The 25,317-nt window shown below is 39.9% G+C and overlaps 1 protein-coding gene and 51 non-coding genes across 53 annotated transcripts in view; 1 reads left to right on the top strand and 51 right to left on the bottom strand.

Moving 5' to 3' along the window:
- Window positions 1–25,317, top strand: part of kif26ba (kinesin family member 26Ba) — a 122,635-nt gene that overhangs the window by 70,096 nt on the left and 27,222 nt on the right. For both annotated transcript variants that reach the window (XM_065253599.2, XM_065253594.2), the window contains exon 5: window positions 15,875–16,058. In XM_065253599.2, the coding sequence (XP_065109671.1) occupies window positions 15,875–16,058 (184 nt within the window). The remainder of the gene's footprint in view (window positions 1–15,874; window positions 16,059–25,317) is intronic.
- Window positions 3,437–3,519, bottom strand: trnal-uaa (transfer RNA leucine (anticodon UAA)). Its single transcript has one exon. It is a non-coding gene; the product is annotated as a tRNA-Leu (tRNA).
- Window positions 3,621–3,703, bottom strand: trnal-uaa (transfer RNA leucine (anticodon UAA)). Its single transcript has one exon. It is a non-coding gene; the product is annotated as a tRNA-Leu (tRNA).
- Window positions 3,804–3,886, bottom strand: trnal-uaa (transfer RNA leucine (anticodon UAA)). Its single transcript has one exon. It is a non-coding gene; the product is annotated as a tRNA-Leu (tRNA).
- Window positions 3,987–4,069, bottom strand: trnal-uaa (transfer RNA leucine (anticodon UAA)). Its single transcript has one exon. It is a non-coding gene; the product is annotated as a tRNA-Leu (tRNA).
- On the bottom strand, window positions 4,169–4,251 carry trnal-uaa (transfer RNA leucine (anticodon UAA)). Its single transcript has one exon. It is a non-coding gene; the product is annotated as a tRNA-Leu (tRNA).
- On the bottom strand, window positions 4,352–4,434 carry trnal-uaa (transfer RNA leucine (anticodon UAA)). The gene has a single exon. It is a non-coding gene; the product is annotated as a tRNA-Leu (tRNA).
- On the bottom strand, window positions 4,534–4,616 carry trnal-uaa (transfer RNA leucine (anticodon UAA)). The gene has a single exon. It is a non-coding gene; the product is annotated as a tRNA-Leu (tRNA).
- On the bottom strand, window positions 4,717–4,799 carry trnal-uaa (transfer RNA leucine (anticodon UAA)). The gene has a single exon. It is a non-coding gene; the product is annotated as a tRNA-Leu (tRNA).
- Window positions 4,901–4,983, bottom strand: trnal-uaa (transfer RNA leucine (anticodon UAA)). Its single transcript has one exon. It is a non-coding gene; the product is annotated as a tRNA-Leu (tRNA).
- On the bottom strand, window positions 5,267–5,349 carry trnal-uaa (transfer RNA leucine (anticodon UAA)). Its single transcript has one exon. It is a non-coding gene; the product is annotated as a tRNA-Leu (tRNA).
- On the bottom strand, window positions 5,926–6,008 carry trnal-uaa (transfer RNA leucine (anticodon UAA)). The gene has a single exon. It is a non-coding gene; the product is annotated as a tRNA-Leu (tRNA).
- Window positions 6,109–6,191, bottom strand: trnal-uaa (transfer RNA leucine (anticodon UAA)). The gene has a single exon. It is a non-coding gene; the product is annotated as a tRNA-Leu (tRNA).
- Window positions 6,291–6,373, bottom strand: trnal-uaa (transfer RNA leucine (anticodon UAA)). Its single transcript has one exon. It is a non-coding gene; the product is annotated as a tRNA-Leu (tRNA).
- Window positions 6,474–6,556, bottom strand: trnal-uaa (transfer RNA leucine (anticodon UAA)). Its single transcript has one exon. It is a non-coding gene; the product is annotated as a tRNA-Leu (tRNA).
- trnal-uaa (transfer RNA leucine (anticodon UAA)) lies at window positions 6,656–6,738 on the bottom strand. The gene has a single exon. It is a non-coding gene; the product is annotated as a tRNA-Leu (tRNA).
- On the bottom strand, window positions 6,839–6,921 carry trnal-uaa (transfer RNA leucine (anticodon UAA)). The gene has a single exon. It is a non-coding gene; the product is annotated as a tRNA-Leu (tRNA).
- Window positions 7,023–7,105, bottom strand: trnal-uaa (transfer RNA leucine (anticodon UAA)). The gene has a single exon. It is a non-coding gene; the product is annotated as a tRNA-Leu (tRNA).
- trnal-uaa (transfer RNA leucine (anticodon UAA)) lies at window positions 7,389–7,471 on the bottom strand. The gene has a single exon. It is a non-coding gene; the product is annotated as a tRNA-Leu (tRNA).
- trnal-uaa (transfer RNA leucine (anticodon UAA)) lies at window positions 7,571–7,653 on the bottom strand. Its single transcript has one exon. It is a non-coding gene; the product is annotated as a tRNA-Leu (tRNA).
- Window positions 7,754–7,836, bottom strand: trnal-uaa (transfer RNA leucine (anticodon UAA)). Its single transcript has one exon. It is a non-coding gene; the product is annotated as a tRNA-Leu (tRNA).
- trnal-uaa (transfer RNA leucine (anticodon UAA)) lies at window positions 7,936–8,018 on the bottom strand. The gene has a single exon. It is a non-coding gene; the product is annotated as a tRNA-Leu (tRNA).
- Window positions 8,119–8,201, bottom strand: trnal-uaa (transfer RNA leucine (anticodon UAA)). Its single transcript has one exon. It is a non-coding gene; the product is annotated as a tRNA-Leu (tRNA).
- trnal-uaa (transfer RNA leucine (anticodon UAA)) lies at window positions 8,302–8,384 on the bottom strand. Its single transcript has one exon. It is a non-coding gene; the product is annotated as a tRNA-Leu (tRNA).
- trnal-uaa (transfer RNA leucine (anticodon UAA)) lies at window positions 8,464–8,546 on the bottom strand. Its single transcript has one exon. It is a non-coding gene; the product is annotated as a tRNA-Leu (tRNA).
- Window positions 8,646–8,728, bottom strand: trnal-uaa (transfer RNA leucine (anticodon UAA)). Its single transcript has one exon. It is a non-coding gene; the product is annotated as a tRNA-Leu (tRNA).
- trnal-uaa (transfer RNA leucine (anticodon UAA)) lies at window positions 8,829–8,911 on the bottom strand. Its single transcript has one exon. It is a non-coding gene; the product is annotated as a tRNA-Leu (tRNA).
- trnal-uaa (transfer RNA leucine (anticodon UAA)) lies at window positions 9,013–9,095 on the bottom strand. Its single transcript has one exon. It is a non-coding gene; the product is annotated as a tRNA-Leu (tRNA).
- trnal-uaa (transfer RNA leucine (anticodon UAA)) lies at window positions 9,379–9,461 on the bottom strand. The gene has a single exon. It is a non-coding gene; the product is annotated as a tRNA-Leu (tRNA).
- Window positions 9,562–9,644, bottom strand: trnal-uaa (transfer RNA leucine (anticodon UAA)). The gene has a single exon. It is a non-coding gene; the product is annotated as a tRNA-Leu (tRNA).
- On the bottom strand, window positions 9,744–9,826 carry trnal-uaa (transfer RNA leucine (anticodon UAA)). Its single transcript has one exon. It is a non-coding gene; the product is annotated as a tRNA-Leu (tRNA).
- Window positions 9,927–10,009, bottom strand: trnal-uaa (transfer RNA leucine (anticodon UAA)). The gene has a single exon. It is a non-coding gene; the product is annotated as a tRNA-Leu (tRNA).
- On the bottom strand, window positions 10,111–10,193 carry trnal-uaa (transfer RNA leucine (anticodon UAA)). Its single transcript has one exon. It is a non-coding gene; the product is annotated as a tRNA-Leu (tRNA).
- On the bottom strand, window positions 10,477–10,559 carry trnal-uaa (transfer RNA leucine (anticodon UAA)). The gene has a single exon. It is a non-coding gene; the product is annotated as a tRNA-Leu (tRNA).
- trnal-uaa (transfer RNA leucine (anticodon UAA)) lies at window positions 11,136–11,218 on the bottom strand. Its single transcript has one exon. It is a non-coding gene; the product is annotated as a tRNA-Leu (tRNA).
- trnal-uaa (transfer RNA leucine (anticodon UAA)) lies at window positions 11,319–11,401 on the bottom strand. Its single transcript has one exon. It is a non-coding gene; the product is annotated as a tRNA-Leu (tRNA).
- Window positions 11,501–11,583, bottom strand: trnal-uaa (transfer RNA leucine (anticodon UAA)). The gene has a single exon. It is a non-coding gene; the product is annotated as a tRNA-Leu (tRNA).
- On the bottom strand, window positions 11,684–11,766 carry trnal-uaa (transfer RNA leucine (anticodon UAA)). Its single transcript has one exon. It is a non-coding gene; the product is annotated as a tRNA-Leu (tRNA).
- trnal-uaa (transfer RNA leucine (anticodon UAA)) lies at window positions 11,866–11,948 on the bottom strand. The gene has a single exon. It is a non-coding gene; the product is annotated as a tRNA-Leu (tRNA).
- Window positions 12,049–12,131, bottom strand: trnal-uaa (transfer RNA leucine (anticodon UAA)). Its single transcript has one exon. It is a non-coding gene; the product is annotated as a tRNA-Leu (tRNA).
- trnal-uaa (transfer RNA leucine (anticodon UAA)) lies at window positions 12,233–12,315 on the bottom strand. Its single transcript has one exon. It is a non-coding gene; the product is annotated as a tRNA-Leu (tRNA).
- On the bottom strand, window positions 12,892–12,974 carry trnal-uaa (transfer RNA leucine (anticodon UAA)). Its single transcript has one exon. It is a non-coding gene; the product is annotated as a tRNA-Leu (tRNA).
- Window positions 13,075–13,157, bottom strand: trnal-uaa (transfer RNA leucine (anticodon UAA)). Its single transcript has one exon. It is a non-coding gene; the product is annotated as a tRNA-Leu (tRNA).
- Window positions 13,237–13,319, bottom strand: trnal-uaa (transfer RNA leucine (anticodon UAA)). Its single transcript has one exon. It is a non-coding gene; the product is annotated as a tRNA-Leu (tRNA).
- trnal-uaa (transfer RNA leucine (anticodon UAA)) lies at window positions 13,602–13,684 on the bottom strand. The gene has a single exon. It is a non-coding gene; the product is annotated as a tRNA-Leu (tRNA).
- On the bottom strand, window positions 14,261–14,343 carry trnal-uaa (transfer RNA leucine (anticodon UAA)). The gene has a single exon. It is a non-coding gene; the product is annotated as a tRNA-Leu (tRNA).
- trnal-uaa (transfer RNA leucine (anticodon UAA)) lies at window positions 14,444–14,526 on the bottom strand. The gene has a single exon. It is a non-coding gene; the product is annotated as a tRNA-Leu (tRNA).
- Window positions 14,606–14,688, bottom strand: trnal-uaa (transfer RNA leucine (anticodon UAA)). Its single transcript has one exon. It is a non-coding gene; the product is annotated as a tRNA-Leu (tRNA).
- trnal-uaa (transfer RNA leucine (anticodon UAA)) lies at window positions 14,788–14,869 on the bottom strand. Its single transcript has one exon. It is a non-coding gene; the product is annotated as a tRNA-Leu (tRNA).
- On the bottom strand, window positions 14,970–15,052 carry trnal-uaa (transfer RNA leucine (anticodon UAA)). The gene has a single exon. It is a non-coding gene; the product is annotated as a tRNA-Leu (tRNA).
- Window positions 15,424–15,506, bottom strand: trnal-uaa (transfer RNA leucine (anticodon UAA)). Its single transcript has one exon. It is a non-coding gene; the product is annotated as a tRNA-Leu (tRNA).
- Window positions 15,607–15,689, bottom strand: trnal-uaa (transfer RNA leucine (anticodon UAA)). The gene has a single exon. It is a non-coding gene; the product is annotated as a tRNA-Leu (tRNA).

Raw genomic sequence — 25,317 nt, 5'->3', positions numbered from 1 at the left:
GGTACCCTTTAAAAAAGTACACTTTTGCTCCTAAAGAGTTCAAAGATTTGGTATACCTCAGAGGTACATATTGGTGCCAAAGAGTGCATAGTACCTCAAAAGTCCACATTGGTTCCAAATGTATACATATCTGTACCTAAATTAAACATTTTAGGACCTTTTTAAAGGGTACTGCCCCAGTGACAGCTTGGGACCATTTTGGACAATTTTTTCCTGTCAGTGCACCCTTAACCTTTAGCATCATTGTGGCGAGTTTTGGATAGACAAACGGCACTTACATTTTCTTTATTAAATGTAAGTCCAGTTATATTTGTGCCTCTGAGCTTTGATAAACGCATTTACATTACATGCACTTATGTCTTCCTGTTTTGTGATTTTTTGAAGATGGTTGAGGAGAGATGTTGTCTGTTTTCCAAGAGTTGAATGTTCTTCTAAGATTCTATTTAAGGAAATCTCATTAACGCCTTTGCAAAATAACACATCCGCATCTCGACTCAGTGTGGTTCAAGCCAATTCAAGCAAAGTGTCCTTCTAATTCTCAGACAATTTCCCAGTCGACGTGATTCGGCTTTTAACACAAAAGACAATTTCATCTTCTTCAGGTCTCTCTGGAGCAGGTAACTATGGTACTTTGTTTCATTATCTAGGACGAAAGGGTTGAATTAGAAGCGCATTGTTGAGATGTCGATTTTTTTTGAAAGTTTATGAGACTTTGCCTGCCAGCTCATTAGGAGTTGGGAAAACTGTGTGTTGGTCAGTGTTTCAGAGAGAACATAATAATTACCTCACTTTGCATTTCACACAACATCTTGGAGCTCAGCCATTTCCCTTGTCATCCAAAATGTCCACATACACTTTAGTAAATATATCCAGATGAAACTTTATCACATTTCTGAGATATAGGCTGCTCATTTTGTTGCCGTCTAAAATGCTCAGGCTGATGATTTTAAAGGTAACTGCATCTCTATCTCTATACAAACACAGAGTGTTATTATTACTTCCAGCTATATTTCCACCACCTCTTATCTGCCAGAGTGTTTATTATTTTTGTCTCGCTTTTTTTCTCACAGTAACCACTTTGCTCTGCTACACTGGACAGAAATTTGATCACGCTGCAAAGGAAGCAAAATATTTTCTTTGCTTTATCGAATAGCTGGTCCTCTCCTGTAGCCAGAGGCTGAAAGTGTATTTCTACATTATGTGAAGTGAGTTTGTGCCAGCCAGGAGACCTTGGCTACTTTAAATGCCAGTATAGAAGCTATTTTCTCTTCAGCCTGTATCTTTGGCCTTGAATAGATTTGCACAAGTAGGACGAAATGAAAGACTTCTGCTTCGCAATGAATGACTGTGTTTTTATGTTACAGCTAATTGAACAAACTGATACCATTTCGGCCAATCTGACAAATTAAAACTTGCATCTTTTTGGACCTTTGGACATCTGAGTTAAAGTTTGGAGTGTTGAACTGCCCCGAATTCGGATCTTCTTTATTCTGAACTGTAATGCATTAAGTAGATGCGTCCCCCCATTGTTTTGAATGTACTGTATTTAATTGTCCCCCAAATAATGTCTTTTTAAATTAATGTTAAGAGAAAAATCTTGAATACTGCCGAGCTTAGGAAGGTGAAGCATCTTCCTCGGTTTTATCCGGAACAAGTAAAACTTTAATCAGAAAAATGGTCCCTAGCTGTTAGTAGGGCTATATACTTTTAAAAAGTTTTTCATTACACCTACAGGGTTCATTATATACCTCAAACATACATTTAGTCATAGGCGGAGTTTGGGGGTGGGCTGGGGGTTACCACCCCCCCAGACCAGAACCACTTTTGATTTTGTTTGAGCTATTAATGAAATCAAAATATAAGAATTTATATTTTATTTGTCTAATCTTGATATTTTAATACATAAACTTCAGGCCAAAATTGTTTTAATTCATTTAAACTATATTTAAAAAAACAAGATGTCGCACTCTCTCTCTAATTTCAAAGAATTTCAGTACTATTGTAGGTGCACAAACGTAAAACTCTGCTTATGCGTTTAGTATTTGTATCAAAGAGTGTATTTTATTAACTCAAAGGTACATATTGGTACCAAATGTACCTTAATGGTACACATTAGAAGTCTTTAAAAGGGTACCATCAGAGTGACAGCTTGGGACCATTTGTGACAAACTTTTCTAAATGTGTAATTATGACATTCATGAATTTGGATCTAGCTATTCAAACTTAAACATAATCACATCACAAAGTTTGATACCTCCGACATTTTAAGGCATAGGCTTGTGTTGGTTTATTTTTGTGTATGTAAATGAATTCTACGCCACTGCATAATGGCATATGCAAATATTTGAAGCTTGGCATTTTCTAAAATCTTACCTCACATTTCTTTACCTATAGCCATTATGTCCCTCTGTGATTTTTAGTGGATGTTTCCTTAAGTTATGATGTCCTTGCAGAGAGTTTCTTTACCCTTGGACAAACATATTGTTTTAATATTCGAGATCTCAGGGTGGTGGTTGAGTTTTTCAGTTTCAGCCTCCAGCACTGGAATCCTGTGAGACTCTAAATGAGGCTCTGGTAAGCCTCTGCACAGATATGTCCGCGCAGCTTTCCGAGTATAGTCCCCGCAGCTACATGCGGATGGCCGCGTTCGACACTATACGCAATACAAAGGATTTCTTACTCAAATTATTAGTCTAACAGGCTGTCAGGGCAGCACTGATTTGGCGACATTTACAGTAAATTAAAACATTCGGATAGGTGATGAAAAGCCACTGATCCACCATTGCAAACACAGTTTAGAACAAACAACAAGACAACAAAGAACCGGAATCAAACAAACATGCTCCAGAGCTTTCTGTTCTTTGAAGAAGTAAAAGTTAAAGAAGAAAAACGATAGTGTGTGTGCAAATGCTGTCTATTTCCTTTGTATAATTGTTTATAGTGGAGTGTCCTGTCTAAATATTTTCACACGCATGCGCTGTCGTACGCAGACTGTACGCGCACTGTCCGCGCGGTCTCAAATTTTGGGCTGCACACGAACACCGCATACGCGGACGTCCCTAGTATACTTTCGGCTTAACGCTGTAAGACACTGTATGAATCAATCGACTCTTACTGCTTCCACAGCAGTTTATAATAGCTCTTCAAACACTAATCTTTCTGCCTGTCTGTCTGTCTGTCTGTCTGTCTGTCTATTCCTTATATTACCCCTTAACCACTGAGCATGTTAACATTCACTGTTTACAGGGGTGGTAGTATACACTGACAGACCCAGTCTGTCTATCTGACTGTCTAACTCGTAAAATGTTGTAGTGCCTTCATAAGCACTCATCCTGGTCTTTGTTGGTGCTTTTTGACCCGTTTTTCGACAAACAAGTTTTATTGATTGTTAGTAGCATGTTACATAACTAGTTGCCATTTAAAAATCTGTTACTCATACCAGGAGTGGGGTTCGAACCCACGAAGACATTTGTCCATTGGATCTTAAGTCCAACGCCTTAACCACTCGGCCATCCTGGTTTTTTTTTTAACTCTTTTTGACCCGTTTTTCGTGAAACAAGTTTTATTGATTGTTAGTTGACTGTTACATAACTAGTTGCTATTTAAACTTCTGTTACTCATACCAGGAGTGGGGTTCGAACCCACGAGGACATTTGTCCATTGGATCTTAAGTCCAACGCCTTAACCACTCGGCCATCCTGGTCTTTTATTAACTCTTTATGACCCGTTTTTCGACAAACAAGTTTTATTGATTGTTAGTAGCCTGTTACATAACTAGTTGCCATTTAAAATTCTGTTACTCATACCAGGAGTGGGGTTCGAACCCACGAGGACATTTGTCCATTGGATCTTAAGTCCAACGCCTTAACCACTCAGCCATCCTGGTCTTTGTCTATGCTTTTTGACCCGTTTTTTCGTGAAACAAGTTTTATTGATTGTTAGTAGCCTGTTACATAACTAGTTGCCATTTAAAATTCTGCTACTCATACCAGGAGTGGGGTTCGAACCCACGAGGACATTTGTCCATTGGATCTTAAGTCCAACGCCTTAACCACTCGGCCATCCTGGTCTTTGTTGGTGCTTTTTGACCCGTTTTTCGTGAAACAAGTTTTATTGATTGTTAGTAGCATGTTACATAACTAGTTGCCATTTAAAAATCTGTTACTCACACCAGGAGTGGGGTCCGAACCCACGAAGACATTTGTCCATTGGATCTTAAGCCCAACGCCTTAACCACTCGGCCATCCTGGTCTTTTATTAACTCTTTATGACCCGTTTTTCGACAAACAAGTTTTATTGATTGTTAGTAGCCTGTTACATAACTAGTTGCCATTTAAAATTCTGTTACTCATACCAGGAGTGGGGTTCGAACCCACGAGGACATTTGTCCATTGGATCTTAAGTCCAACGCCTTAACCACTCGGCCATCCTGGTCTTTGTTGGTGCTTTTTGACCCGTTTTTGGTGAAACAAGTTTTATTGATTGTTAGTAGCATGTTACATAACTAGTTGCCATTTAAAAATCTGTAACTCATACCAGGAGTGGGGTTCGAACCCACGAAGACATTTGTCCATTGGATCTTAAGTCCAACGCCTTAACCACTCGGCCATCCTGGTCTTTTATTAACTCTTTATGACCCGTTTTTCGACAAACAAGTTTTATTTATTGTTAGTAGCCTGTTACATAACTAGTTGCCATTTAAAATTCTGTTACTCATACCAGGAGTGGGGTTCGAACCCACGAGGACATTTGTCCATTGGATCTTAAGTCCAACGCCTTAACCACTCGGCCATCCTGGCCTTTGTTGGTGCGTTTTGACCCGTTTTTTTCGTGAAACAAGTTTTATTGATTGTTAGTAGCCTGTTACATAACTAGTTGCCATTTAAAAATCTGTTACTCATACCAGGAGTGGGGTTCGAACCCACGAGGACATTTGTCCATTGGATCTTAAGTCCAACGCCTTAACCACTCGGCCATCCTGGTCTTTGTTGGTGCGTTTTGACCCGTTTTTTAGTGAAATAAGTTTTATTGATTGTTAGTAGCCTGTTACATAACTAGTTGCCATTTAAAATTCTGTTACTCATACAAGAAGTGGGGTTCGAACCCACAAGGACATTTGTCCATTGATTCTTAAGTCCAACGCCTTAACCACTCGGCCATCCTGGTCTTCTTTTAACTCTTTTTGACCCGTTTTTCGTGAAACAAGTTTTATTGATTGTTAGTAGACTGTTACATAACTAGTTGCCATTTAAAAATCTGTTACTCATACCAGGAGTGGGGTTCAAACCCACGAGGACATTTGTCCATTGGATCTTAAGTCCAACGCCTTAACCACTCGGCCATCCTGGTCTTTGTTGGTGTGTTTTGACCCGTTTTTTCGTGAAACAAGTTCTATTGATTGTTAGTAGCCTGTTACATAACTAGTTGCCATTTAAAATTCTGTTACTCATACAAGAAGTGGGGTTCGAACCCACAAGGACATTTGTCCATTGATTCTTAAGTCCAACGCCTTAACCACTCGGCCATCCTGGTCTTCTTTTAACTCTTTTTGACCCGTTTTTCGTGAAACAAGTTTTATTGATTGTTAGTAGACTGTTACATAACTAGTTGCCATTTAAAAATCTGTTAATCATACCAGGAGTGGGGTTCGAACCCACGATGACATTTGTCCATTGATCTTAAGTCCAACGCCTTAACCACTCGGCAAGTTATGTAACAGGCTACTAAAAATCAATAAAACTTGTTTCACGAAAAACGGGTCAAAAAGAGTTAAAAAAAGACCAGGATGGCCGAGTGGTTAAGGCGTTGGAACAAGACATCCTGGTCTTTTATTAACTCTTTTTGACCCGTTTTTCGTGAAACAAGTTTTATTGATTGTTAGTAGCCTGTTACATAACTAGTTGCCATTTAAAAATCTGTTACTCATACCAGGAGTGGGGTTCCAACCCACGAGGACATTTGTCCATTGAATCTTAAGGCCAACGCCTTAACCACTCGGCCATCCTGGTCTTTGTTGGTGTGTTTTGACCCGTTTTTTCGTGAAACAAGTTTTATTGATTGTTAGTAGCCTGTTACATAACTAGTTGCCATTTAAAATTCTGCTACTCATACCAGGAGTGGGGTTCGGACCCACGAGGACATTTGTCCATTGGATCTTAAGTCCAACGCCTTAACCACTCGGCCATCCTGGTCTTTGTTGGTGCTTTTTGACCCGTTTTTCGTGAAACAAGTTTTATTGATTGTTAGTAGCATGTTACATAACTAGTTGCCATTTAAAAATCTGTTACTCACACCAGGAGTGGGGTTCGAACCCACGAAGACATTTGTCCATTGGATCTTAAGCCCAACGCCTTAACCACTCGGCCATCCTGGTCTTTTATTAACTCTTTATGACCCGTTTTTCGACAAACAAGTTTTATTGATTGTTAGTAGCCTGTTACATGACTAGTTGCCATTTAAAATTCTGTTACTCATACCAGGAGTGGGGTTCGAACCCACGGGGACATTTGTCCATTGGATCTTAAGTCCAACGCCTTAACCACTCGGCCATCCTGGTCTTTGTTGGTGCTTTTTGACCCGTTTTTCGTGAAACAAGTTTTATTGATTGTTAGTAGCATGTTACATAACTAGTTGCCATTTAAAAATCTGTAACTCATACCAGGAGTGGGGTTCGAACCCACGAAGACATTTGTCCATTGGATCTTAAGTCCAACGCCTTAACCACTCGGCCATCCTGGTCTTTTATTAACTCTTTATGACCCGTTTTTCGACAAACAAGTTTTATTTATTGTTAGTAGCCTGTTACATAACTAGTTGCCATTTAAAATTCTGTTACTCATACCAGGAGTGGGGTTCGAACCCACGAGGACATTTGTCCATTGGATCTTAAGTCCAACGCCTTAACCACTCGGCCATCCTGGCCTTTGTTGGTGCGTTTTGACCCGTTTTTTTCGTGAAACAAGTTTTATTGATTGTTAGTAGCCTGTTACATAACTAGTTGCCATTTAAAAATCTGTTACTCATACCAGGAGTGGGGTTCGAACCCACGAGGACATTTGTCCATTGGATCTTAAGTCCAACACCTTAACCACTCGGCCATCCTGGTCTTTGTTGGTGCGTTTTGACCCGTTTTTTAGTGAAATAAGTTTTATTGATTGTTAGTAGCCTGTTACATAACTAGTTGCCATTTAAAATTCTGTTACTCATACAAGAAGTGGGGTTCGAACCCACAAGGACATTTGTCCATTGATTCTTAAGTCCAACGCCTTAACCACTCGGCCATCCTGGTCTTCTTTTAACTCTTTTTGACCCGTTTTTCGACAAACAAGTTTTATTTATTGTTAGTAGCCTGTTACATAACTAGTTGCCATTTAAAATTCTGTTACTCATACCAGGAGTGGGGTTCCAACCCACGAGGACATTTGTCCATTGAATCTTAAGGCCAACGCCTTAACCACTCGGCCATCCTGGTCTTTGTTGGTGTGTTTTGACCCGTTTTTCGTGAAACAAGTTTTATTGATTGTTAGTAGCATGTTACATAACTAGTTGCCATTTAAAAATCTGTTACTCACACCAGGAGTGGGGTTCGAACCCACGAAGACATTTGTCCATTGGATCTTAAGCCCAACGCCTTAACCACTCGGCCATCCTGGTCTTTTATTAACTCTTTATGACCCGTTTTTCGACAAACAAGTTTTATTGATTGTTAGTAGCCTGTTACATGACTAGTTGCCATTTAAAATTCTGTTACTCATACCAGGAGTGGGGTTCGAACCCACGGGGACATTTGTCCATTGGATCTTAAGTCCAACGCCTTAACCACTCAGCCATCCTGGTCTTTGTTGGTGCTTTTTGACCCGTTTTTCGTGAAACAAGTTTTATTGATTGTTAGTAGACTGTTACATAACTAGTTGCCATTTAAAAATCTGTTACTCACACCAGGAGTGGGGTTCGAACCCACGAAGACATTTGTCCATTGGATCTTAAGCCCAACGCCTTAACCACTCGGCCATCCTGGTCTTTTATTAACTCTTTTTGACCCGTTTTTCGTGAAACAAGTTTTATTGATTGTTAGTAGCCTGTTACATAACTAGTTGCCATTTAAAAATCTGTTACTCATACCAGGAGTGGGGTTCGAACCCACGAGGACATTTGTCCATTGGATCTTAAGGCCAACGCCTTAACCACTCGGCCATCCTGGTCTTTGTTGGTGTGTTTTGACCCGTTTTTTCGTGAAACAAGTTCTATTGATTGTTAGTAGCCTGTTACATAACTAGTTGCCATTTAAAAATCTGTTACTCATACCAGGAGTGGGGTTCGAACCCACGAGGACATTTGTCCATTGGATCTTAAGTCCAACGCCTTAACCACTCGGCCATCCTGGTCTTTTTTTAACACTTTTTGACCTGTTTTTCCTGATTTGCCTGTTGCATAACTAGTTGCAGTTTAAAATTCTGTTACTCATACCAGGAGTGGGGTACGTACCCACGAGGACATTTGTCCATTGGATCTTAAGTCCAACGCCTTAACCACTCAGCCATCCTGGTCTTTGTTGGTGCTTTTTGACCCGTTTTTCGTGAAACAAGTTTTATTGATTGTTAGTAGCATGTTACATAACTAGTTGCCATTTAAAATTCTGTTACTCATACAAGAAGTGTGGTTCGAACCCACAAAGACATTTGTCCATTGGATCTTAAGTCCAACGCCTTAACCACTCGGCCATCCTGGTCTTTTATTAACTCTTTATGACCCGTTTTTCGACAAACAAGTTTTATTTATTGTTAGTAGCCTGTTACATAACTAGTTGCCATTTAAAATTCTGTTACTCATACCAGGAGTGGGGTTCGAACCCACGAGGACATTTGTCCATTGGATCTTAAGTCCAACGCCTTAACCACTCGGCCATCCTGGCCTTTGTTGGTGCGTTTTGACCCGTTTTTTTCGTGAAACAAGTTTTATTGATTGTTAGTAGCCTGTTACATAACTAGTTGCCATTTAAAAATCTGTTACTCATACCAGGAGTGGGGTTCGAACCCACGAGGACATTTGTCCATTGGATCTTAAGTCCAACGCCTTAACCACTCGGCCATCCTGGTCTTTGTTGGTGCGTTTTGACCCGTTTTTTAGTGAAATAAGTTTTATTGATTGTTAGTAGCCTGTTACATAACTAGTTGCCATTTAAAATTCTGTTACTCATACAAGAAGTGGGGTTCGAACCCACAAGGACATTTGTCCATTGATTCTTAAGTCCAACGCCTTAACCACTCGGCCATCCTGGTCTTCTTTTAACTCTTTTTGACCCGTTTTTCGTGAAACAAGTTTTATTGATTGTTAGTAGACTGTTACATAACTAGTTGCCATTTAAAAATCTGTTACTCACACCAGGAGTGGGGTTCGAACCCACGAAGACATTTGTCCATTGGATCTTAAGCCCAACGCCTTAACCACTCGGCCATCCTGGTCTTTTATTAACTCTTTATGACCCGTTTTTCGACAAACAAGTTTTATTGATTGTTAGTAGCCTGTTACATAACTAGTTGCCATTTAAAATTCTGTTACTCATACCAGGAGTGGGGTTCGAACCCACGAGGACATTTGTCCATTGGATCTTAAGTCCAACGCCTTAACCACTCGGCCATCCTGGTCTTTGTTGGTGCTTTTTGACCCGTTTTTGGTGAAACAAGTTTTATTGATTGTTAGTAGCATGTTACATAACTAGTTGCCATTTAAAAATCTGTAACTCATACCAGGAGTGGGGTTCGAACCCACGAAGACATTTGTCCATTGGATCTTAAGTCCAACGCCTTAACCACTCGGCCATCCTGGTCTTTTATTAACTCTTTATGACCCGTTTTTCGACAAACAAGTTTTATTTATTGTTAGTAGCCTGTTACATAACTAGTTGCCATTTAAAATTCTGTTACTCATACCAGGAGTGGGGTTCGAACCCACGAGGACATTTGTCCATTGGATCTTAAGTCCAACGCCTTAACCACTCGGCCATCCTGGCCTTTGTTGGTGCGTTTTGACCCGTTTTTTTCGTGAAACAAGTTTTATTGATTGTTAGTAGCCTGTTACATAACTAGTTGCCATTTAAAAATCTGTTACTCATACCAGGAGTGGGGTTCGAACCCACGAGGACATTTGTCCATTGGATCTTAAGTCCAACGCCTTAACCACTCGGCCATCCTGGTCTTTGTTGGTGCGTTATGACCCGTTTTTTAGTGAAATAAGTTTTATTGATTGTTAGTAGCCTGTTACATAACTAGTTGCCATTTAAAATTCTGTTACTCATACAAGAAGTGGGGTTCGAACCCACAAGGACATTTGTCCATTGATTCTTAAGTCCAACGCCTTAACCACTCGGCCATCCTGGTCTTCTTTTAACTCTTTTTGACCCGTTTTTCGTGAAACAAGTTTTATTGATTGTTAGTAGACTGTTACATAACTAGTTGCCATTTAAAAATCTGTTACTCATACCAGGAGTGGGGTTCAAACCCACGAGGACATTTGTCCATTGGATCTTAAGTCCAACGCCTTAACCACTCGGCCATCCTGGTCTTTGTTGGTGTGTTTTGACCCGTTTTTTCGTGAAACAAGTTCTATTGATTGTTAGTAGCCTGTTACATAACTAGTTGCCATTTAAAATTCTGTTACTCATACAAGAAGTGGGGTTCGAACCCACAAGGACATTTGTCCATTGATTCTTAAGTCCAACGCCTTAACCACTCGGCCATCCTGGTCTTCTTTTAACTCTTTTTGACCCGTTTTTCGTGAAACAAGTTTTATTGATTGTTAGTAGACTGTTACATAACTAGTTGCCATTTAAAAATCTGTTAATCATACCAGGAGTGGGGTTCGAACCCACGATGACATTTGTCCATTGATCTTAAGTCCAACGCCTTAACCACTCGGCAAGTTATGTAACAGGCTACTAAAAATCAATAAAACTTGTTTCACGAAAAACGGGTCAAAAAGAGTTAAAAAAAGACCAGGATGGCCGAGTGGTTAAGGCGTTGGAACAAGACATCCTGGTCTTTTATTAACTCTTTTTGACCCGTTTTTCGTGAAACAAGTTTTATTGATTGTTAGTAGCCTGTTACATAACTAGTTGCCATTTAAAAATCTGTTACTCATACCAGGAGTGGGGTTCCAACCCACGAGGACATTTGTCCATTGAATCTTAAGGCCAACGCCTTAACCACTCGGCCATCCTGGTCTTTGTTGGTGTGTTTTGACCCGTTTTTTCGTGAAACAAGTTTTATTGATTGTTAGTAGCCTGTTACATAACTAGTTGCCATTTAAAATTCTGCTACTCATACCAGGAGTGGGGTTCGGACCCACGAGGACATTTGTCCATTGGATCTTAAGTCCAACGCCTTAACCACTCGGCCATCCTGGTCTTTGTTGGTGCTTTTTGACCCGTTTTTCGTGAAACAAGTTTTATTGATTGTTAGTAGCATGTTACATAACTAGTTGCCATTTAAAAATCTGTTACTCACACCAGGAGTGGGGTTCGAACCCACGAAGACATTTGTCCATTGGATCTTAAGCCCAACGCCTTAACCACTCGGCCATCCTGGTCTTTTATTAACTCTTTATGACCCGTTTTTCGACAAACAAGTTTTATTGATTGTTAGTAGCCTGTTACATGACTAGTTGCCATTTAAAATTCTGTTACTCATACCAGGAGTGGGGTTCGAACCCACGGGGACATTTGTCCATTGGATCTTAAGTCCAACGCCTTAACCACTCGGCCATCCTGGTCTTTGTTGGTGCTTTTTGACCCGTTTTTCGTGAAACAAGTTTTATTGATTGTTAGTAGCATGTTACATAACTAGTTGCCATTTAAAAATCTGTAACTCATACCAGGAGTGGGGTTCGAACCCACGAAGACATTTGTCCATTGGATCTTAAGTCCAACGCCTTAACCACTCGGCCATCCTGGTCTTTTATTAACTCTTTATGACCCGTTTTTCGACAAACAAGTTTTATTTATTGTTAGTAGCCTGTTACATAACTAGTTGCCATTTAAAATTCTGTTACTCATACCAGGAGTGGGGTTCGAACCCACGAGGACATTTGTCCATTGGATCTTAAGTCCAACGCCTTAACCACTCGGCCATCCTGGCCTTTGTTGGTGCGTTTTGACCCGTTTTTTTCGTGAAACAAGTTTTATTGATTGTTAGTAGCCTGTTACATAACTAGTTGCCATTTAAAAATCTGTTACTCATACCAGGAGTGGGGTTCGAACCCACGAGGACATTTGTCCATTGGATCTTAAGTCCAACGCCTTAACCACTCGGCCATCCTGGTCTTTGTTGGTGCGTTTTGACCCGTTTTTTAGTGAAATAAGTTTTATTGATTGTTAGTAGCCTGTTACATAACTAGTTGCCATTTAAAATTCTGTTACTCATACAAGAAGTGGGGTTCGAACCCACAAGGACATTTGTCCATTGATTCTTAAGTCCAACGCCTTAACCACTCGGCCATCCTGGTCTTCTTTTAACTCTTTTTGACCCGTTTTTCGTGAAACAAGTTTTATTGATTGTTAGTAGACTGTTACATAACTAGTTGCCATTTAAAAATCTGTTAATCATACCAGGAGTGGGGTTCGAACCCACGATGACATTTGTCCATTGATCTTAAGTCCAACGCCTTAACCACTCGGCAAGTTATGTAACAGGCTACTAAAAATCAATAAAACTTGTTTCACGAAAAACGGGTCAAAAAGAGTTAAAAAAAGACCAGGATGGCCGAGTGGTTAAGGCGTTGGAACAAGACATCCTGGTCTTTTATTAACTCTTTTTGACCCGTTTTTCGTGAAACAAGTTTTATTGATTGTTAGTAGCCTGTTACATAACTAGTTGCCATTTAAAAATCTGTTACTCATACCAGGAGTGGGGTTCGAACCCACGAGGACATTTGTCCATTGGATCTTAAGTCCAACGCCTTAACCACTCGGCCATCCTGGTCTTTGTTGGTGTGTTTTGACCCGTTTTTTCGTGAAACAAGTTCTATTGATTGTTAGTAGCCTGTTACATAACTAGTTGCCATTTAAAAATCTGTTACTCATACCAGGAGTGGGGTTCGAACCCACGAGGACATTTGTCCATTGGATCTTAAGTCCAACGCCTTAACCACTCGGCCATCCTGGTCTTTTTTTAACACTTTTTGACCTGTTTTTCCTGATTTGCCTGTTGCATAACTAGTTGCAGTTTAAAATTCTGTTACTCATACCAGGAGTGGGGTACGTACCCACGAGGACATTTGTCCATTGGATCTTAAGTCCAACGCCTTAACCACTCAGCCATCCTGGTCTTTGTTGGTGCTTTTTGACCCGTTTTTCGTGAAACAAGTTTTATTGATTGTTAGTAGCATGTTACATAACTAGTTGCCATTTAAAATTCTGTTACGCATGCCAGGAGTGGGGTTCAAACCCATGAGAACATTTGTCCATTGGATCTTAAGTCCAACGCCTTAAACACTCGGCCATCCTGGTCTTTGTTGGTGCGTTTTGACCCGTTTTTTCGTGAAACAAGTTTTATTGATTGTTAGTAGCCTGTTACATAACTAGTTGCCATTTAAAAATCTGTTACTCATACCAGGAGTGGGGTTCGAACCCACGAGGACATTTGTCCATTGGATCTTAAGTCCAACGCCTTAACCACTCGGCCATCCTGGTCTTTGTTGGTGCGTTTTGACCCGTTTTTTCGTGAAACAAGTTTTATTGATTGTTAGTAGCCTGTTACATAACTAGTTGCCATTTAAAATTCTGTTACTCATACAAGAAGTGGGGTTCGAACCCACAAGGACATTTGTCCATTGATTCTTAAGTCCAACGCCTTAACCACTCGGCCATCCTGGTCTTCTTTTAACTCTTTTTGACCCGTTTTTCGTGAAACAAGTTTTATTGATTGTTAGTAGACTGTTACATAACTAGTTGCCATTTAAAAATCTGTTAATCATACCAGGAGTGGGGTTCGAACCCACGATGACATTTGTCCATTGATCTTAAGTCCAACGCCTTAACCACTCGGCAAGTTATGTAACAGGCTACTAAAAATCAATAAAACTTGTTTCACGAAAAACGGGTCAAAAAGAGTTAAAAAAAGACCAGGATGGCCGAGTGGTTAAGGCGTTGGAACAAGACATCCTGGTCTTTTATTAACTCTTTTTGACCCGTTTTTCGTGAAACAAGTTTTATTGATTGTTAGTAGCCTGTTACATAACTAGTTGCCATTTAAAAATCTGTTACTCATACCAGGAGTGGGGTTCGAACCCACGAGGACATTTGTCCATTGGATCTTAAGGCCAACGCCTTAACCACTCGGCCATCCTGGTCTTTGTTGGTGTGTTTTGACCCGTTTTTTCGTGAAACAAGTTCTATTGATTGTTAGTAGCCTGTTACATAACTAGTTGCCATTTAAAAATCTGTTACTCATACCAGGAGTGGGGTTCGAACCCACGAGGACATTTGTCCATTGGATCTTAAGTCCAACGCCTTAACCACTCGGCCATCCTGGTCTTTTTTTAACACTTTTTGACCTGTTTTTCCTGATTTGCCTGTTGCATAACTAGTTGCAGTTTAAAATTCTGTTACTCATACCAGGAGTGGGGTACGTACCCACGAGGACATTTGTCCATTGGATCTTAAGTCCAACGCCTTAACCACTCAGCCATCCTGGTCTTTGTTGGTGCTTTTTGACCCGTTTTTCGTGAAACAAGTTTTATTGATTGTTAGTAGCATGTTACATAACTAGTTGCCATTTAAAATTCTGTTACTCATACAAGAAGTGTGGTTCGAACCCACAAAGACATTTGTCCATTGGATCTTAAGTCCAACGCCTTAACCACTCGGCCATCCTGTTCTTTTTTTAACTCTTTTTGACCCGTTTTTCGTGAAACAAGTTTTTTTATTGTTAGTAGCCTGTTACATAACTAGTTGCCATTTAAAAATCTGTTACTCATACCAGGAGTGGGGTTCGAACCCACGAGGACATTTGTCCATTGGATCTTAAGTCCAACGCCTTAACCACTCGGCCATCCTGGTCTTTTTTTAACACTTTTTGACCTGTTTTTCCTGATTTGCCTGTTGCATAACTAGTTGCAGTTTAAAATTCTGTTACTCATACCAGGACTGGGGTTCGAACCCACGATGACATTTGTCCATTGATCTTAAGTCCAACGCCTTAACCACTCGGCAAGTTATTTAACAGGCTACAAAAAATCAATAAAATTTGTTTCACGAAAAACGGGTCAAAAAGAGTTAAAAAAAGACCAGGATGGCCGAGTGGTTAAGGCGTTGGAACAAGACATCCTGGTCTTTTATTAACTCTTTTTGACCCGTTTTTCGTGAAACAAGTTTTATTGATTGTTAGTAGCCTGTTACATAACTAGTTGCCATTTAAAATCTGTTACTCATACCAGGAGTGGGGTTCGAACCCACGAGGACATTTGTCCATTGGATCTTAAGTCCAACGCCTTAACCACTCGGCCATCCTGGTCTTTGTTGGTGTGTTTTGACCCGTTTTTTCGTGAAACAAGTTCTATTGATTGTTAGTAGCCTGTTACATAACTAGTTGCCATTTAAAAATCTGTTACTCATACCAGAAGTGGGGTTCGAACCCACGAGGACATTTGTCCATTGGATCTTAAGTCCAACGCCTTAACCACTCGGCCATCCTGGTCTTTTTTTAACACTTTTTGACTCGTTTTTCGTGAAACAAGTTTTATTGATTATTAACAGGGTGCTACATAAATGGTTTCAATATAAAGTTTTATTACTCATACCAGGAGTGGGGTTCGAACCCACAAGGACTTTTGTCCATTGGATTTATTGATTGTTCTTATGGCTTCTTCTTTCTTTCCCTAGGGCTGCCCAGAAATTGAATCTGTCTTCCAAGAAAAAGAAGCAGCGTCCGGCCCCTCCTGTTGTGTGTGACCCTCCCCTCTTCCCTACTAACTTCAGTGGCATCCTGCAGGTATCTCCTCCACCTGCTCCGCCCTGCCTCTTACGTGCGGTCAACAAAGTCAAAGACACACCCGGCATGGGCAAGGTAGGATCTGTTCTAGTTTCTTAGTTTCATTTTAAATCAAGTTCAGTTTCATCAGTCTACTCTACAGTTTCTTGGTAAATACCCACAAGTATATTCATTAATTGCATCTGAAGTCCAATGCCTCAACCACCCAGTCATCCTGATGTTAAATGAAACATCTCTTTGAACACACATTTTTTAAAAGTGTTGTTTTGGATTTTCTGTATTGGGTGAGTCCATGTATTCAGATTTAAAAGCATCAATGGCCTAATGTCCCACCTGCGTCTTCGCTTTTTTTCTGTAAACAGTTGTGAAAGTGTAAAAAATAGTTGCTCTGTGAACACTAGAGCCCATGGTGAAATGCATCCACTGGACCTTAAGACCAACACTTTATCACTTTGTCAGCCCATCGGCTGTTGTGAATGTTTTGATGAAATAGTCATCCAGCAAAGCTGGAAGGGCAAGACTGAGGTGATCAGGTTTTATCGACTGAACATGTTATAGCTTCTAGTATTTTCATTCATCTTATTAAGAGTTCAGAGGTGAGCTCATTTCTTAACACCAACAACCTTGTCAAAAACAAACTCGTCTTAAGACAAATATGTTTGATTATATGATTTTGCATCATGATACCAGTCATAAAGGTACATTTTTTTCCAATTGAGATTTGAAAGCTGATGAATAATATAAATAAGATTTCCATTGATTTATGGTTTGTTTGGATAAGACAATATTCGGCTGAGACACAACTATTTTAAAATCTGGAATATGAGGGGGAAAAATCGGAATATTGAGAAAACCGTTTTAAAGTATTCAAAATTAAGTCCTTAGCAACACATATTACTAAAGATAAATACTTTATGATATATTTACAAGAAATGTACTAAATATCTTCATGAAACATGATCTTTACTTAATATCCTAATGATTTTGGGCATAATAAAATCTATAATTTCGACTCATACAATGTATTGTTGGCTATTGCTACAATTATACCTTTGCGACCTATGACTGTTTTTGTGGTCCAGGGTCACATATGAGAAAAATAAATAGGATAGTTTCTCAAGTGCCTTCAATCCAGTTTTTGTGACACAGGTGTGATATTTAAAGTTGGCTTAGAACCGTCTAGAGCAAATCAGATCTGTGCTTTGGCAGCGTTTGAGAACATATGGGACGGATGCAGAAGAGTTTTGCCTGCAGAATACATGCAGATATCACAGGCGAATGTAGGAGAGATACAGGTGATAAGTAGTTAAAGATGCATGAACTTAGATGCTAGGGCCTGGTTGCATAAAGCACCTCAAGTGTAATTTTCCCTTAAGTTTCCCTTTAAACTTTTTTTTGGGCCATTTTTGACTTTTATTGATAGTAAGGCCCTGTCCCAAATGGCGCACTTCATGTGGACTTTCGGTCTTGTGGCCTTAAATTGCGCGTTCTCGCTTAGTCTACGAGTCCGTATGGTGTCCCATCTGTCATTTTTACGCTTTGAAGTGTGCTCATCAGCGCCTCCTTTGCCCCCTTGATGCGGTCTTCAGCGAAGCCCGCACTGCAGCAGGCTTCGCGCACTTTGCCAACCCAGAAGTCCTTGCGAAAGGGCAATCAGACCAATCAGGCGACGGAAGGGAGGAGTTCACACTGACGGGCAACCTCTCTTCCTATTTCCGGGGTGATGCTCGAGTCTGTCCCAAAATACGACTCCGGTGCACCCACGTGGACTCACATCAAGGGTCCCTAAAGTCTGGACTACGTGATGTCATCAAAGTGTGGACTCTGAGGAGGACCACAAGTCCGGAGTGTGCCATTTGGGACAGGGCCCAAGTAATGGAGAGGCGACAGGAAAGTAAAGGGTGAAGAGAGGGGTATGGGATCGGCAAAGGACCTCAAGCCAAGATCCAAGACCTTGGTCACCGGAAGGGCGTTTGCACCATATGTCGGAGCACTGTCCACTACACCATCGGCCCCGACATGTTTCCCTTTAAACTTAAGGGTGTTGCATAAAACTTTTATATTAATATTTTATAACGGCAAACCTGGGTCGCTGTCGTGAAAAACTTAACGACTACCCTTACCTAAGAGAACCGTTTAAGGGATTATACTATATGCAACACCCTTCAATTATTCTCTTAGGTAAGGTGAATATACCCCTTAAGTGTCATAATTAGGGGAAACACTTAAGGTGCGGTATGCAACCGGGCCCAGGCTTTTGATCTTCAATTGTTGCATTTGAATGTTTAAAAACTTTTCCAGGTTTTATTTTTATCTACGGTTGGTTCGCAAATCCAGAGTTAAACATTTCAGGGAGATAAACCTACAATTCACATAGTCGTACACAGGGGTTAAATTGGGATTTGTTTTGTGGGGGGGCTCTGCGGGGAGGGGTACTTCAAGGGGTAACATGTTTAATACTGATGATAACAAAGCCACTGGTGTGTTTCAATGACATTCTGGACCTCTGATAGGACTTGATAAGTTTCAGCTTTAAAGCTGTGCCAGAGGTTAACTCAAAATATTTTATAAAGAGCTTCTGAATTTTAAATGATGCATCTATGAGTTTGACACCGTATATCCATTTGTTGCACATGTCATTATGCACAACTGATCAAACTTTAAAGGAAGTTTAAAGAATCAACACGAGGATATTTGTTCATTGGTCCTTAACCACTCGGCCATCCTGGTGATGTGTTTTGTGTAAAATATCATGAAGGTTATTTCCTATATGACATATATAATATACGTATATCATAAGTGTATGAATGTTTCAGGTAAGACTTGCCAATATAAATGAGCTAGTCTGATATATCAAAAAATCTCTCTCTACACTGCAATGCAATTTCAGCACCCTCAACCAACCATAATGAAAAGTACTGAGCCCCAATGACACTCCTGTCATGGCTGTAATCCTTTAGCATGCTTGGTCAAGAGATTGCTCGCATCACTGATCTCTCTGTCAGTTTGTTGTTTTTCCGTTTTAATGCTCTCTAGTAAGCTGGCGTATGGAAGGAATACGTCAAATGCACGCATCTCGTCCTTCATCCGGGTCTGTATCACGTGTTGCTATGTGTTGACAGTGGCGAAGCCCCGCATGCTGAAAGTTAATCCGGGAAACGGCATATCTGACATTCCTTTCCGGCACGCTGTCTGCGTTCTTACCGCTGCGCACAAGAGGATGAGGGATGTTCATCTGTGTTTGGACACAGCCGGTGTCCTTTTGATCACAATATCCAGTCCTGTCTTTTAACCGAAAGTCTACAAGCTCACCAAAAGGAGCCGGTTTCTGTCTAATGCAGAAGGCTTTTGAATTCAAACTTTGAGAAATGCATAATTAACCACATGCTGGGTTGTTGCCGAGACGCGTTCTAGAACTTTTGGTGAGTCTACACCGAGTCATCTTGTAACGCCAACTCGTTTCTATCACCCAAACAGCTTGAGTTCATCTGTAAACTACACCCACGTTAGGCCTCATGCAGACTGCTTGTACCTGCGATCTAAAATGAGGTGTTCTGGCGGACAGGAGCATGAGCCGGATGGTGGGCAATGCAAATGCTGGCATTTAAGCAGGAAAAATGTCAGCCAGCTTATAGGAATGGGCTGCAATTGTGGCCTTTGGAAATGAGAACATCGTGAGATAAGATATCGGTGGGTGTAGCAGGTCTGTCTGACTCCTGTGAGATTTATGACAAAAAGAGGTAATAATGAGCTATGAGATATACATCAAAGATTCAGATGCATCATATATATTTTCTCTTGGATATCGTAATTGAATAGAAGTAATATAAAACACTACACCCTTGTGTTCCGTCAAATTCATATGAAAATAATTAAGAATGCGCACTAAATGTCTGTTTGAATGAAATTACTGTTTCATCTGGACCTTGGTGGGTTTGTCTCAATTCACACAGCAATCATCATTCACACCATCAGGATGGGGGGGGGGGGTGTCTGTGGCTCCTACATTGAGATTTTTGATATCAAATTATGATGAGATTAAACTGAAGGGAATCCTGGAGGAATTACCATTCTTTTACAGTACATTAAAGGAAAACACCACTGTTTTTCAATATTTTACTATGGTCTTACCTCAACTTAAGAATTAATACATACCTATATTTATTCAATGCGTGCACTTAATCTTTGTAAAGCGCGTTGTGAATGTGTTAGCATTTAGCCTATCCCCATTCATTCCTTAGGATCCAAACAGGGATGAATTTAGAAGCCACCAGACACTTCCATGTTTTCCCTATTTAAAGACTGGTACATGAGTAGTTACACGAGTAAGTATGGCTGCACAAAATAAAATGTGACGATATTTTTAAGTAGCTAAAAAATGACAACTATATTGTATGTCGGAAGAGCACTAGTTTGATGGAAGTTTAAGCGAAATGTTGAGTAGTCAGGAGGGATGATGTTACCGTGTGCCGAGGTCTAATGCTGCGCTCAGATCAGCCGCGGAAGAGAAGTTAAGCGCGAGTGATTTTAATGTTATGTCAATGTAAAGATTTAAATGTAAAGATTTAAAGGTACAGTTCTGCACTCTTAACAAAAATGGCAACAGCAAGAACCATTTTTGGTTCCCCAGACTTCAGACAGCAGACGACTCCGGGCCGGAACCGCACCAGAACTGATGACTTAGGCGCGGATCTGTCCCGGAGTCATCTGTTGACAAAATATTTTTTTATTACAAAGATGCCCTCAATATTAATGCTCACCCCACTCCATCCTTACCATTCTCTGTAACGTTGTTAATAGTATAAAGCAATCGTGCATGCTCGACAGATTCATCAATCACCTGGCCGGTGCAGTCACTGACCTTGAAAAAATTACATTCACTGCCTAATCAATGTTTAATAGCGCTTTCTAAAATAAAGGTGTTAAGAAAAAACTGCTTAGGGCCAATAGTGTGCAGAGCATATGGGAATTCAATATTCTCTTAGTCAAAGATCCTGACCTGAAATATTCGTCATAATATTGCTGTGCAAATTGAATGCATGCAAAAAGATGTAACACCAGAGATTCATAACTCTGAATTGCATGTAAATGTGTTTTTCATTAAGATTATTAAGGAATCATATAAAGACCACTGACATTGTAATGGACAATATAATCGAAGACTTATTGATTATGTAGATAAATCCAGGAGGAGAACTCACAGGCATCCATAAAATATACAGCTTATCTGTCTATTCCCTGATCTATACTTCAAATGCCAAAATACAAATCAAATCCATCATTGAAATGGAGTGTGCTATTGACATTTCATCTCTTTAAATATCAGCCAACATACATAGCATGTATGCAAAATAAATAAAAAAACATAATAATCTGTGATATAAGCATGTAAATAATTTTACAAGTAAAACACATCCCCTAAAGATATAAGAGTAAGTTCAGAAAGAGATGCAAACATGTCTACACACATTTACATTTGAAGTCTGCATGCATTTGCCAACAAATCTGGAGAAAAAAGACACAATATTACGCTAGATTTAAAAGTGAACGTGAATTTAAAAGTGCTTTCTCATGTTATTGCCTTTTTGAGATGAATTGCTTAATGTTTTTCTCATCTTGTAATGTATTTTATAAGTGTCTGCTAAGTGCCTGAATGTAAATGAATGCAATGACATTATATAACATTACTTTGTAATGCACTGTAAGTCACTTTGGATAAAAGTGTCTGCCAAAGGCATAAATGTAAACCAAGAGGCATTTATTTTAAAGATAGCACAAAAATGTTTAAATGATAAAAGTATAATGCTGCGTTCACATCAGCCGCTGCAGAGGCGTCAAGCGCGAGTGATTTCAATATTAAGTCAATGTGAAGACGCGTTGACACGCGTCTGGAGCTCTCGTGGCGCGAATGAGGCGTTTAGCATGGCGCGGTAGACGTGATTCTGCGAATTGGGCGTTGCCACGAGAAACGCGTGTGTTGAAAAATTTTAACTTTGGCGGAAAAACGCGCCGTGTTAACCAATCAGGAGCTTGCTCTAGTAGTGATGTGATTACAGGAAGCGAGCGGAGTCGCAGAAGCCCCTCCCATGACGCGAATTTCTGCGTGAATGTCTTGATGACTAGAATTTCATGCGCGGCTTTCACACGCAAATGAAGTGAGTAAATTCAAAATATTCAAGCAAACTAGACGCTAGTGTTGTAGTTCTCGAAGCGAACAGAGTCTTTTTAAAGGTCTTGGTCTTTTAAAGGTCTTGGTCTCGTCTTGGAATCGACCGCATTTTTACTCGATCTCGGTCTCAGACAAAGAGGACTCAGAATTTTATTTCAAGACCGGTCAAGACCACAACTGATGGCACATCACAAATTTATTTTTTATCATTAATTTTATGCAGTTTATTCAGGTTTGGCATATGATTTCGGCATTGTTTAAGCATTGTTTAAGTTTCTCCCAATGAAAATTTTTCTAACTTTTATTACTAAAAACACTTGCATTGTGTTAAGTGGATGGCAAGCCATGGAAAGACAGTTCAGAGTAAAGGTTAAGTTGATTTTAGCTCTTCAGTGTTTGTTCACTTTTTTTGCTTATAGACAAAGATAAATTCCCACAAATCTGCAATGCCTTTGATTATTTTATCAACTTCTCTGATGGCACACACACACACACACACAAACACACGCACGCACACACACAGACAAGAAGTGCCTAATATTCCACATTTTATTATAAGTGTTTTAATGCAGTGACTCGCACTGGTCTTGGCCTTGACTTGGTCTCGACCCTTTAAAGTCTTGGTCTTGTCTCGGTCTTGGCCTGTCTTTGTCTTGGTCATGACTTGGTCTCGGTTTAGGTTGTCTTGACTACAACACTACTAGACGCGGTAGACGCGAATTTGATGCCTCAAACGCGGCTGGTGTGAACCCACATATATGCTGCTGTACAAAATGTCCTTATACACATTAGATTTCTCTGACTTGTATCCAATGTGAAGAACATGTGGCTCCTCTGATAGACCAGGAGGTTAAAATCATTTCTCAGAAAAGGTCGTTTAAAAAAGGTCTAGCAGGCATATCAATTAAATGCATCCTTTAAGTGTGGCTTAGTAAACCAAATCCTTATTTCAGGATCCATGAAACAGTTCTAACATAATGTAATGATGAATAATTATAGATGTGTGAGCACCACTTAGTAAGTATGGGGGCTTGGCACTCGCTTTATTGTTCTTGAAGATCTGTAATAACAAGAAAAAAGATCTCCTTTAATTAGTCATGCTTCCATTTCCAAAACTCTCACCCACAAGAGCTCATTGTGAGACCCCCTCCTTCGCCATCCTGCCACATATGCTGGTTAATAAGCCCACCTGTGGTGATCTCATCCCTGCATCTGAGACTCAGACGCGTGCATTCGCTGTGACGCAAATCACCAAACATGCAATTTTATACCCTAGCTGGAGCAAAACAAGGTAATTGACTTAGAATAAAACCCTGGCAACTGAGGGTTATACTGAACACAGAAGAAGTCTCTTTGTAATGAAAGGAAATAGAAAGAGGTTCGATCTAAACCCATTTGATGTTATGACTTATCACTGTGCTTCAAACATGAGCTTTACCTCAAAAGTAGACTATACCTTTACAGATAAGTCAAACTGTATCTAAAGCTACCATTGCAACAAACATATTACATGTCACATTTCTGGTGGATTAGGGTGTCGTGGCGGTGACAATGCATGAAATGATGTATCATCATTCTGTCAAAGGTCATCTGTCTTGAGCTGTCTTGAACATGCTCATATATATTCAGCAGGTAGTGCTGTGTGTGTTGCATTCTCAACAATGCACCTCATGAATCATTCATGTGGAATATGTAAAAAGCAGTAGCCATTGTTCGCTTTGCTATTCCTGTAAATAATACTGCAGTGAAATTTTTAACACGCCGTAAACACATACCTGGAAGATTGCTGTGGCAGACAGAAGAATTTAAAGCTTTCTGTTTATAGAAATCTGCTGTATGGTTACACTGTCAGAAATAAAGGTACTGTCACTGGGGAGATACTATTAAAAAAGTACACCTTTGTACTTACACTGTAAAAAATCCTTGTTGCACTTACTAGTTTAACTCTTTCACCGCCATTGACGAGATATCTCGTCAATTAAGAGAAAACGCTTCCCCGCCAATGACGAGATTTTCTGTCTTTCCGCAGTACCGCTATTATCCACCAGGTGGCACCCTTCCGCAACTTTTTAAAACCGGAAGTATTGCCCTATGGCAAGCGGCTGCATGTCCGTGTCTGTTTTAAAGATCGCTCTGAATGGGATCTCTATGAAAAGTCCGTCACAAAAATGGAATTATCTCTGCTTTTTGCTCAAATTGTGGTGTTTTTGCAGAAAGCTACCCATATTCAAAAGCTGATTACAAAAGAACTACTGAAGGTAGGATGAAACGGGTTTTTTTTGTTTGAAAGCAGAGGGTCTGTTCTTTCATTTGGTATATTGTATGTTTATATATTTAAAGAAGAACATTTTCTGGAAGGCATTAAACTTTGGTGAAAATCATGAAAAACGCTGGCGCTGGCTGGCAACTTTAAAAAAAAAAACGCTGGCAGTGAAAGAGTTAATCAACTTGAAATTACAATTAATTTAAAGTATTAGTCCATTTTCTTAAAAAAAAAAATCCTGATAAGTTACTCACCACCATGTCATCCAAAATGTTGATGTCTTTCTTTGTTCAGTCGAGAAGAAATTATGTTTTTTAAGGAAAACGTTCCAGGATTTTTCACTTAATAGTTTTAATGCAGTTTAAATTGCAGTTTCAAAGGACTTTAAACAATCCCAAACTAGGCATAAGGGTCTTATCTACCGAAACGATTGTCATTTTGGCAAGAAAAATAAAAAATATGCACTTTTAAACCACAAATTCTCATCTTCCTCCGGTCCTGTGACGTGCCAGCGCGACCTCACGTAATTGCGTAATGATTTCGAAAGGTCATGTGTTACATATTTGAAAAGCACACTTGCGGACCATTTTAAACAATAAACTGACACAAAGACATTAATTTGTATCATTCCACATACAACAAGGTCGGAACGGTCCTCTTTCTCCACACTTGTAAACACTGGGGTGTAGTTTCGCATACGTCATCCGTGACCTCTTGACGTGATGATGTCTTACGTGAGGTCGCGCTGGCACATCACACGATCGGAGGAAGAAGAGAAGTTGTGGTTTAAAATTGCATATTTTTTATTTTTCTTGCCAAAAATGACAATCGTTTCGCTAGATAAGACCCTTATGCCTCATTTGGGATCGTTTAGAGTCCTTTGAATCTGCAATTTTAAGCTG

The sequence above is a fragment of the Paramisgurnus dabryanus genome, chromosome 17 (genome assembly GCF_030506205.2).
Source record: "Paramisgurnus dabryanus chromosome 17, PD_genome_1.1, whole genome shotgun sequence".
Classification (NCBI taxonomy): Eukaryota; Metazoa; Chordata; class Actinopteri; order Cypriniformes; family Cobitidae; genus Paramisgurnus; species Paramisgurnus dabryanus.
The sequence above is the reverse complement of the archived record's forward strand: the minus strand, read 5'-3'. Positions and strand labels throughout refer to the sequence as shown.